Genomic DNA, 11,914 nt, shown 5'->3' on the forward strand with positions numbered 1-11,914 from the left:
GATGTGATAAGACGAAACACCAACTACCTGCATGGAATATTGAATGAAACAGTAAATACACGGCAAAGAAAGAGAGAAAAGAATTAAAAATGAGGGGGATTATAATCAAAGATGGCCATTTAAACTTTGTGAGCGACACAATTTAACTGTCAGAGTGTGTCAAGTAGCAAAGCACAGCATGAAATCAAGAATTTAAGACGGCTGGCTTCTGGAAATGGTAGCGGTAGTAAAGCCAGAACCCAATTAGATATTATTTCAAATCCAATGCTTAGTTTAATAATTTACAGTCTCATGACATACTTATTGATGACAGTTCGAATCCACTTGAATATAATCATTACCTCATGCAAATGATGTGTAGGCTCTGTCAAGTCATAGCTCTGCAAAATGTTGATGAATATTTTGTCATTGAAATCTGAATAATTGCCATAATTTAGAATCATATTTATGGTCCCTCTGATTTCAGCAATAACTCAAGTGTTTTTTCCCCCCTCTTTTTGGTTCAAAGCAAAAGCGACCAGTCACTTTACTGTAAAGGATTTGTTCCAGGATACCCATTGAGCGCGTATTCTGTTTTCTAAATGTGTCATTTTGTGTTTGGAAGTTTTCCATCATCTCCATTGATTGCGCACTGCGAGTGTGTGTGGTGATTCAGTTTTGGGTCTTTTGTATCTCACTGGATAGGAAAAAAGCATTTCGCCCACCTTCAGCTAATACATTCCTGTCAGTGTAAACTGCCAAGTCAAACCATTATTTAAGCCGACTGCCACCTGAGCAATCCCAGTCATCTTTAAACATGATAGTAACTGCTGGGCTGCTTGAGGCAATGTGCTGCTTCGAGGCAGGATAATGTTACCGATCCAGGGTCACTCGGTTCGCTTGATATTGGGGAGTAATGAAACTAAAGAACAAAGCAAAACATCTCCCAATTTGAATTCAAATTTTATGATTTTCCCAATCAGAAAATGCATAAATTTGTTTTCATAACCTAATCACAGCTATAGTTTGTGTCTCCCACACTGCGACAGTTATTAAACTAATTAATCACATGCAAACCTGTCAAATATGATTTTGCACCCACTTTGTCACTTTGATTAAAATTGAAACATAAAAGTGTGTGTGAGTGAGTGAGTGAGAAAGAGAGAGAGAGAGAAAGAGAAAGACTGTGACTTGTGGAGAGGCACAAAGAAATCAAGCCATGACAGGGTGCTTGAACATACCAGGCCTTTATTTGCTGCTTAAAATGCACTTTGTGAGGCAAAACTACAGACTAAGTGCTGAGGAAGTGCTGAGAGCCTATGTTGATGTGATGCATTATGGTCCCCAAGCACAAATGATTAATGAAAAAAAGGGCACACATGCATGTCATTTGAGGAGTAAAAACTGGGATTTTACTGAATTATTAGTACAGAGAGGGTGAAACCTCAATTCTCTGTGCCATAAAATGAAGCTGAGGGAAAAGGAATGACAGAAAATGACTTCCCTTTTTCTCAGCAAACATTTAAAAAATGCCCAGACTTTGCAATTGTTTTCACTGTAGTAACCCACAGTCTACACTCTCACATAGCAGCACACAGGATAGCTGCAGTTTCTATCAACATCTTACAATCACATCAGTGGACAGTGCACCCCTAAAGGCTTGAGACGGGCTGGATTAATGAGCAGGTTTATGGTGCTGACACCCCGAGGGACAAGGAGGTAGAAGGGGAAACGCCGATTAGAAAACGAAAAGTTATCTCGACATTTGTTTTGTTTTCATTGGCTACAAATAGAGAATCTAGAAGAAAAATCTGAAGATTATCTAATATACACAAATGCAATTTCCATATGTTTAGGTTCTACAAAATATTTTAACACAACAGGAGGAAAAGGATTCACAGTGAAATGTTAAAACTTCCACCCCTTTTGATTTTCATCATAAGTGTTAAAAGTAGTAGTAGTATAAATAGTATGGTAATAATAATAATAGTAATATAATAATAATAATAGTAAAAATCTCCTGACCCAGCAACAAAAGGGGCAAAGGATGATGAAGAGTGCATGAATATAATGTTTTATAAGGTCACATGTTGCCCCCTTTGACTGAGGATACTGTGGTTTTTCTATTAAAGGTCCAGTATTTTACACTTTTACTGTGTTTTATTTGAAGTTTTGATATCTACGTATAAGAAGATATATTTGTGGTTTTAAGTACAAAAAAACATATTAATATAATTTTACATCTTTCTCAGGCTTCCCTCTGGAGCTCTGGCAGGAACAGGGCGGTTCTGTGCTGGTCTGAACCTCTCCTCTGATTGGCTGACCGTTTTATGATTGACGCACTGCATAGCCAACCAGAGGGGGGGAAAAAACTGTTGCCAGCGACTGCCGCTTAGTAAAACTTGATGGCAGGTGCAAATGGTGATGGTCAGTCAGGGCTGAAATGAGCTGGACGGTAAAATTTGGATTAAAATGCAACAATATTTCCAAAAAAGTAACTAAACTAATGCAAGCTTATATGGATAAGTCTTAATACTTTCTGATGGGCATTAAATTCCAATCAATCTACATGAAATGAGAGGGAAATGAAGTGTGTTTCCCATGACCTTAGCCTGAACCTATTTAGACGTCAAAACCAGTCTTAGGATGATCCCAACCTAATCCTAGACCTGATCCTAAACCAAACCAGTTCTCTCAGCTCACACCTGAACTTGTAAGTCTAGTGTTTACACTTCCAGATTTCCTTGTTTGAATATGTTCATCCCAGGCAGCAAGCAGACAGATGGAAGATGGAAGCAATCATGGCGTCCTTGGACATTTAAAGTGTGCAATGAAAACAGAGAAAGGTGGATGGGGGGGTGGGGGGTCTGGCGAAGTGAGGAAACATTAGAGATGGGGACAAAAAAAATGTGCTGAGTCTCACCAATAACAGATAAGATGGACTCCCCTTGTTCCAGCATCACCATATATCACACAGTAAATGTACAAGGGTAGAAAGAACCAGGCAAATCTGCTGTTGTTTGAAATGTCTCATTAAGAAATCGGTTTCTTTAAGATTTTTCCTTGAGGAACCGTTACACAGAGAGACAGCTACACACAGGGGGTTGCCCACCCTCTCCAATTACAGTAATAGTATAAACTTTAGCCAATGGTCTCTAATATTACAATCTGTGGGAAGGATGTGTAATTACAAGCCTCCCAACATTTACTGCCTTGTAGCTCTCTAGCTTAGTGGAATGCGATGTTGTTAATAAACGTGTGGCTGGGTGTGGCTTCGGGGTGCTAACTGTGACACCACAGTATTACAGAAATCCTGACGGCCCGTTTTAAAGAGGAACTATGCAAGATTTGCATCTTAATTAAACAGCTTCGGAGTCATCGTGATGGTTAAATGACTTGTTAGGGGGAGAATGGAGGCTCTCTGTCCTCCACCTTCTCTTGGCCGAAAACCAACCTTGCAAGATCAGCACCTCCGACCTCGTGTCTCAGCTCTCATCTCGCAAGAAACATTGACTTCAATACGACACTATGACACAAACATGCCCAGTAATCCGTAATCTAATAAACGTTACCCACCTCGGTAGACATCGTTCCACGGATTGCCTTCTCGCTAGCTTCGTTGAAAACAAATGCACATGGCCGAGGGGGAGGGAGGAGGGTAAGCTGTCAGTTTTTACGTAAGTAAAAAATATGCACTCCGAAACTGTAGGGGGAGCTCCATAGAGGAAAAAAACAAAGAAAAAAGCAACCAGACTTGAATAGTTCCCCTTTAAAACACAGCCTCTAAATGTGGCATTTGTGTGTTTTGATACTTTCACATTATATCTATCACACCTGCTGTATAATAAGAAAAGACATTGAAATCTCAGTTTATACAATTTGGGACCTTTAAAAGGGGATCGTCACCAAAATTTTAATTGCATAACCTTTGTTGTATCTTACCACCTCAACAGTGGCAGCTGTTTAATGCACTTTCCATCATCTGGTAACACCCACAAACTCTGGTCAAATGCCTCTGTGAACTGGGAACCAATTCCATTTGATTTTATGGATCAAAGAGTTTCTGTGCAACCAGCTCCAGCATGTTAAATGGAATGGCTGTCTATCTAATGAACCAGTTTTAAATACGTGTCCCCTAGGGCTGTGCCATTTCCTCTATTTTATTGTCTATTTATGCCGATGAGATTATGTTCAACAATAACGGGCTCATTCTGATTAAGCATGCGGACAACGCGGCCCACGAGGCCTGTCCGATTCCCAGTCAGACTCCACATGAAAAGACGATGTAACAGAGCTGACAGATTGGTTTGACTCTCGCCACCTTAGAACAAATGGAACAAACAGCCACAGAGATTTAGTCCATGGCGAAGAAGAATAGGCGGCCTCATCAATGCTCTGCCCCTCCTAAAGCAGGCCAGTGACCAGACCCTTGTTCCCGTGGTACGTGGACATCATTTACACCAACATACAGTATCATTTCTGCAGCAGAGGCTCATGGGGATACGATGTCAATAAAGATGCTCATTAACTGTCCTCAGCTTCAACACGGTGGCCTAGTTTGGTCAGCTGTCTGTGAGGAGCTTGCAAAAAATGGTCAATCAGGAGCCTCAAATCATTTGGCAACCAATAACTCCCTGATCACCAGCTGGCTTGCACACTAAGACTTTTGCCTTCAGGGAGGGCGGGAGGGGGCTCTGCATCCCTTGAGAGTAGAATGTGCTGCAATGCTTGTTTAAAAAGATTACCAACATAGTCATATCACAGCTTGAACACCCATGTGAGGCAAAAGACTGAAAATTGTATTTGCCATAGAGGATATCCCCAGCCAAGTGTATTACTTTAATTAGTTTAATTCCTATTTGTTTCTATATTTTTGCCATTAGAAGTGATAAATCTTTATATCTCCATCCCCATTCACATTCAGGGCAGGCTTAAAGAGAAACATGCACAGTCAATCAATAGTACATGTAGTTAAGAAGCATGAATTTTTAAGGGTATTCGTGCAGTATATGTTTTATTCCCATGGTCAAATCCAATCAATGTTTTCTCTCAGAGAACTATGACTCCAGGCTTTGATGTCTCAGACAATCACAGAAATCGAATAATAGTCTGGAGACAGATTTGTGGACAGATTTGCGGTTTGAAATTCTTTTATCAAATCTGAACTATGAACATCCCCCCACTGGCACTTTCACCATCACCTGCTACATCTTTCCCCTTTCACTCCCTGTGGGATTTTACATCTTGGCCAGATCACAGGCAAAGTCTTGAAGTGAATATTTGATAGAACTACCCTACACCACAGGAATGAAGTAATTTTCCTTCAAATGTCCCTTTTAGATTGGATTTATTATCAGTCATTTACATCTAATATAGCCCGAGCTCTAACATCTAGTCATAAAATGCCATCAATTTAAACTCAGCAGTTTCAGTCGTACTTTTGGGACCACAGACAGGGAGTCAGACTGTATAAATCAAAACTGTTGACTGGCTGCAGTGACAAGCCCATCAGTGATGATCAAGTGAACAGTGTCCTGCAGAACAAAAGGCCATTGATGGTGAAGACATCTCAAACCAACAACATATTTCACGTTACATCCCACAAATCAGATTTTATTAGGTGCATTTCGGGTGTATTTCTGGAGAGACTGTCTACACCAATCGATCACCGCGGCCAAAGCCTGTGTTGTCTCTTACGTTATGACATATTGCCAAACAGGAAATGTGCCCGATAAGAAAATATATTTGATGTAATCCATCCAGGGAAATACATCTGCATTTTTTTCATAATGCATGAATATTTCCATACTTTCTGGGACACACAAACCTTCAAATATAGTCCCAGATTAATGTTTCTCTACCACACATCCATTTGCTCAGCACATAAGGTGATCTGAATATCCCGAGGTAAAAAGCCAGAGAAGCTCTTTCCTTTTGTACAAGGCTGTTTGTAGTTTGAAGATCTTTGTGCTTGATAATTGCTGGTGCTTACAAACACTTGAGCATGCTGTATAAGTAAAGTAAGAGATAAAATCTCCACGGCGTTGTCTTTATGGTGGTAAAATGGTGTGCAAAATAACACAAAGTGTGCACGCAGCTACGTGTGTACAGATGTGTGTGTGTGTGTCTGCCTGTGTGAGAGGGTGGGTGGGGGGGTTGCTGCAATGTCTTGTCATCCATTTAAGTTGTGCACATTCCCATCAGCCTGTTTTGAAGTGCAAAGCTTGGCACAATCTCAACAACAAACATGTTGAAATGCTGTGTCCATCCAGGCAATTAGATTACTATGAACTATGGGAGTCAAATGTCAACGACAAAGGCATGGCTCATTTGCCAAAAGGTCAGACTGTGTCTCATCAGCGTCACATTAGGGGCCAGGTTGAACACAATCCGTTTTAATTGTAGCTACTGCACCTTCCCGAGAGACATCACTTGATTATTTCATAAATAATTAATGTGTTGTGATTGCTGCCAAAATGTCTGTGCCATCACATAACTCAGTGCCACCTTAATTTACCTGGGAGGAGGTTAACTGTTAATTTAAAGTTCAGGTGGGAAATAGTTTGTTGTACGAAATGTTTCCACCCCGGTTTGAAAAGGCACAGATCAAGTGCACAGCCGTGTCCATCAGGACTGGCAGGTGCGTAATGCGCATACAGTCATAAGCTCTGTGGAGGCAACAACTGACAACACAGATATGGAGAGGAAAAGAGCAAACGCGCTGCTCAGTTCACGTCTCCAAAGACTGAAATAATTCATTTGGAGGGACGGATTTCCCTCGTGCGCGCTGAAACAGCTGTGCGTAAAAATGAGGCAAATACACGTATATCTATTCAAAATACTCATAATTTGCATTTCTGAAAGAAACATAAATAACAAGCATAATCGGCGCGCGGTGTGGTGCTTTTTCGTGTTCTCTAAAATCTTTGAAGTGTGTGTGTTTTTGCAAAACTAAAACTCACGCTGCTGTTGTGTCCGGACCAGTGCACCATCGCCTGGTTGTGCGCCGAGTCTCCCGACAGAGCAAAGGTAGAAGTGTCCAGGTGAGGCTCACTTTGTCTCGGGTTCGACCCTCTGGCTTCCTCCCCGGTGCGCCGGTACTCGGCTTTGGAGTTGGAGACACCTTGGACAGTTTCCACAAATCTCTCTCTTGACTGCGCTTCACCGCTGATACTCCTATCCACATTCTCGCCGTATGGTGGACCCACACTCCTCTTTGCCACATTTTTAAGGGTTGTAGGTCGCCTTTGGTTTTCCTCGGAAATGTTATCGTACTTTTTATTAGGGATTTCGAGACCATTGTGATAGTTTGGTGCCGTTTCGTTAGCAGTCGCTCCCCTGGCTGTTTCAATCCCCTCTTGCTTGTAATTTTTCGGTTTCAAAGCACCGACACCTCCCGCTTCAAACGCGGTAAAAACTTTTGTGAGATTGTCGTCTTCGGGTGAGACTTTGACCTCCTCTGACTTTTGGGCTACAAGTGCTTCCAGCTGCATAACCTCCACGCGATAAAATCTGCCGTTTGCTCTGGGTGAACTTATTTCCGCTTGAGCCACAAACTTGGAGTGAAAGGGGCAGATCAACACAAAAGCCAAAAGAGAAAAACTGCAAAATGACCACAGTCCCATTGTGTTCTTCCAAACTGATCGTCTCTCAAAGAGAATGAAAAAAAAAAGATGTGATTCAACTTCTAAAATATTCAAGGCATCATCTTTAGGAGCAAGAAGCCGTTCAGCAGACCCGCTCACGTCCAGGAATTTGTCAAAGTGAGGGACCAGTTGGGGAGGCGCTGCGCATCACGCGAACGCGCCGACGGAGAGTGACTGCAGGAACCGATAGAGCTCATTGTTCATGAGGCTGCTCAGAAGAAGAAAAAAACGACTTGAAATGTTTTAAATCACCCGAAGTGATTATGAAATTATTCCACGGTCTCATCACCGCCTGAGACGACAGAGTTTTTAGTCTTTTTATATGGAAACCTAGGAAAGTTGTCCAAAACAGCTTGTGATTGAGCAGCGCGGTTGACAGGAGAATAATTTGTGCTCTGCTGAACAGTGCTGTGATCACGCTGTGGCAACTTTATTTTTTTTTTAGCCTCTGAAATGACAGAAAAGGGAAAAAATATCACTCGCTTACATCAATCAACACCTGTCAGCTGTGTGCATGCGCGTGCACGTGCAAGAGGAGCTTGAGGAAATTCAGGTGGACTTCTTGATAAAGATTCAGACAAGTTGCTTATGCATTTTTGATGTGCAGAGCTGCAGGATTTCACACCTGTATTTCTAGTGACACTGTAAGTCTTCTTTTTTTTAAATCAGGTTACTAATACAGTACAGTGCAGTGCGCCTCAGGCCAGGATACAAGAGGAGCTTTGAAGCCATACTATCATATGTTTGGCGTCATCTTCACGACTTGTGGTGTCACACTGCCCCCCCCCCCCCCCCCCCCTAAAAAACCCCCTCTGTTTTTAATCCTGGCACTTTCACATTTCATTCCATGCATTTTTACAGTGCATGTTTGAAAAATTGAGCTTTCCCCAAATCAATATACTATTCAAGAGGTATTAGTTTCAATTAGTACAGCCAAATGAATCCTGAGTGGCAATTCCCATTTCCTGCTGACAGAGCTCAGTTGTTGCCGATGGTGCATGCCAATCTTGTTTTTTTTATTTAAAAAAGTCTTTCTTTTTTTTTCCTTTGGGAAAATATCATGTTGGCTGGTGATAAGAAGCTAAACAAGTGTTAGTTTTGTTTATATCCCAAGGGGAAAGCAAGTATTCCCCCCCCTTTTCAAGGATGACAAGGATCACAAGAAGAGGACAAAGACTGAATCCAGATATGTTCTTGTAATGCAAGGGAAGATATATTTTGAGATGAAGTGAGAGCAATTACTTCTAACTGTCAAGGTTAAACCAATCCAAGACCTAAAGATACTTAGCACAAACCTCCACACTTGCATGAACATGTCAAGTAGCCCTGACTATTAGGAGAAAAATGGAGATCAATATCACTGTGCTGCAAACTGAGCTGTCATCGTCTTCATCTTCATTTGATAGCGAACACAGTATTTGAAAACAGGTGAAACCACATCATGCACATTTTCAGAAATCCTATATAGAACAGCCGCTTGCTCATGTACTGTGGATGAACTCCCTGCTGTAAAAAAAAAAAAAACATTTTTACATCTGTTGAGCTCTAAAACACAGCATAGACGGGGGGGGATAAGAAAATTCCCCATCCTTGAACGCTGCATGGCAAGAACCACAGCACAAAAACAATCCACTGCAAGGACCTAAACCGACACAAGTTCATTGCACCCTCAGACAGCACAGTGAAAACAACAATCAGACGGCTAGCCAGCAGGGCCAGCCTCTTCAGCGGCCTCACTTCTCGGTCACCGTTTTTTGGCACGGCTGTACAAACAAATTGAGATTCATACAAGTGAGGGCTGCGGGCAGCAGGTGCTACTGTTGCAACTCCACCTCACGCCAGACAGCTCACTCTCTCTACAGGCCATTCCCGGCAGAACGCCTCTGCAATGAGGGGGTAATTGGACTGATCACACTCTGTTTACCCATTATGCTGCTAAAATGAAGTGGGTTGTTCCCAAACACACTGTGACAGGCCGGGGAGGGAGGAGGAGCCTCTTCCATCAATGACACATCTTTTAATCTGCACTAACCTTGGGCCGAGGGAGCACCGAGTGGATTTCAATGTGCTTGTGTCTTTGTGCACATGCATGATATGAGGAAATAGGCATTTCTGCTTATATGTGATAAAATCTTAGGGAGGTGTTTTAATGTGCCCGTGATTATGCGCCACAACCTCCCAGTGCTTAAACTATGACAAGGAATATTGCATATCTTCCTGGGTGCAGGACATCTCAGATTCTGCATAAATCAGGGACACAGTGGAAGAGAGTAAGAGAAAACGGGAGATAAGAGCACGGGACTAAAACCTGTGTACATCGGTGTAGCTCATTCAATTTTATGTGCTCTCCTCCTCCCCAGTGTAGATCATTAGCAAGATTATCACATGTAATCATCTCATTCTGGTGGCGCACAACCCAAGACGGTCCCTGCATATGGCACCATCCTCTCTCCTGTTTCCACCGAAGACAGGGAAGCAAAGTCTAAAGCTTTCAGGACAAAATCCCATTTGTGCATCCGCTGTCTGCATCCCAAGCTTGTTAGTTCCAACACTTCAGTGATCCCGGCGGAGCGGACGCACAGGCAGTAGCAGGAACCATAATGGCCATCACCCAGACAGCTCACACTCGCATGCGGGAGATGAACAGCAAGGTGCACTCCCCACTCGGCTATACCCATGCCATTAAAAAGAGAAACTTTCTTTTATTGCAAATGGCAAAACACTTATTTTGTACCTCCTTCATCGTCTAGATGAAAGGAAAGCGTTTTAAAATCACAGTGGGAGGAGCAGTTTAGGACAGTTTGCCACTGCAATAAACTGGCCCTGTCACTGAAAATACAACTCCTCTGGTTGGTGAGTCACTGTATTACTATTATCTCTTTGAGGTCTTTGTTCTCAAGCTTGTGCCTGCACATGATGAACACAGGGATGAGCCTGTCAAGATATCAGTACAATTTACTTGATCTCCCACAGATGTAGCTCATCTTTCATTCACACACACACACACACACGCACACACACACAGTTTGCAGAGTTTTCTTAGATGTGCTGTGTCAATTATAGATTTTATTAATCTGCATTTTGTTGACATAATATTGTCAGTTTGGCCATTACGTCTGTCTGTTATGATAACACTGCATTTACCACAGTGACTGCTTTCATCTAGGAACACAGAGACAATCCTACAACAACTCAAGTAAGATGGGGCAAAAAAAAAAAAAGACAAAACGTAAAAAGTAAGTCAGATGATCAGACAGCCTGTAAGCCAGCAATTTGGCTCCATTATCTAAACCATTTTGTGTAGGTAAAACAAAAGTGTGCACGCCTGGAATGTAATCATCCATCGTTGCAATCCTGTCTCCTGGAATTTACATTTATATACAGCGAATTAGGCGACGGCAAATAGGTTTTATAAGAAATGTGATGCCGACTGAATTACATTTTCTATCAACGTAATGAGAAAATGATGTAAATGAACGTGTCTGCAAAGTCTTAAGCTTATCAGTGAAATGTTTACTGACAAGGTATTTCATTTGATTTTCCTACAGTACAATCTCTGGTAATGTAATATTCACTATTAGCAATTAAGCATTATATTGTTTTTCATTATTTTTCTTTCTTTTTTTAAGGCTCTCACAGCATTTGAGGTTCAGGAAAGTGCATGGACTTTGCTGAATACTGAAAAAGGATATGAGCACAAGACAGAACATGTTTATTAAGATTTAGCCAAATCCACAGTGCTGTTGTTGTCTAGACTTATAACCAGACACAGGACTGTGGATGCAAACCCCTGTCTCCAGTGTTAAAGCCCTGTGTTTTGTATTCCTTCTATCCACCCTGAACAACCTATAATGTTCCTATTGCATGGAGTATGAAACTGTAGCATGTCCTACACATTGCCAATGTACAGAGTCCATGCCGCAATAACATATATAGATTATTGAAGTATGTGCACAGTGTCTAAGAGACAGTTGGTCTGGTCTCAATGCAGTTTGCTGTTATATTTCTTTTCTTTTCCGAACAAGCACGATTTGACCGACTTCTGACTTCTTTTTAGCGAAGTCATTGCTCTCCCAGACTTCAGCAATTACACTCGAGCATGCAAAGTTAATATCACCTAACTACAAGAGGAACAGAACGATCCCTTAACAAAGAATGGTGCTGTGCCTCAGCAGATAGCCCCGTCAATTTTCCTTTACAGGGTTGGAAGTTTCCCTACTCCCACATGAACTGTAAGTTGGGTGAAATTCATAGTTGAAGTTGACATACCTAGGTAGGAAAGTGTGTGA

The 11,914-nt window shown here is 41.8% G+C and overlaps 1 protein-coding gene across 1 annotated transcript in view; it reads right to left on the minus strand.

Moving 5' to 3' along the window:
- LOC310997734 (VPS10 domain-containing receptor SorCS3-like) overlaps positions 1-7,472 on the minus strand; it is a gene marked incomplete at both ends in the record, with an annotated part of 40,590 nt that extends 33,118 nt beyond the window's left edge. Inside the window, one exon of the mRNA XM_083987525.1 lies at positions 6,942-7,472. Within this exon, the coding sequence (XP_083843651.1) occupies positions 6,942-7,472 (531 nt within the window). The remainder of the gene's footprint in view (positions 1-6,941) is intronic.
- Between the last annotated feature and the right edge of the window lie 4,442 nt (positions 7,473-11,914).

The sequence above is a fragment of the Trachurus trachurus genome, assembly GCF_905171665.1.
Source record: "Trachurus trachurus genome assembly, chromosome: 15".
In the NCBI taxonomy this organism is placed as follows: domain Eukaryota; kingdom Metazoa; phylum Chordata; class Actinopteri; order Carangiformes; family Carangidae; genus Trachurus; species Trachurus trachurus.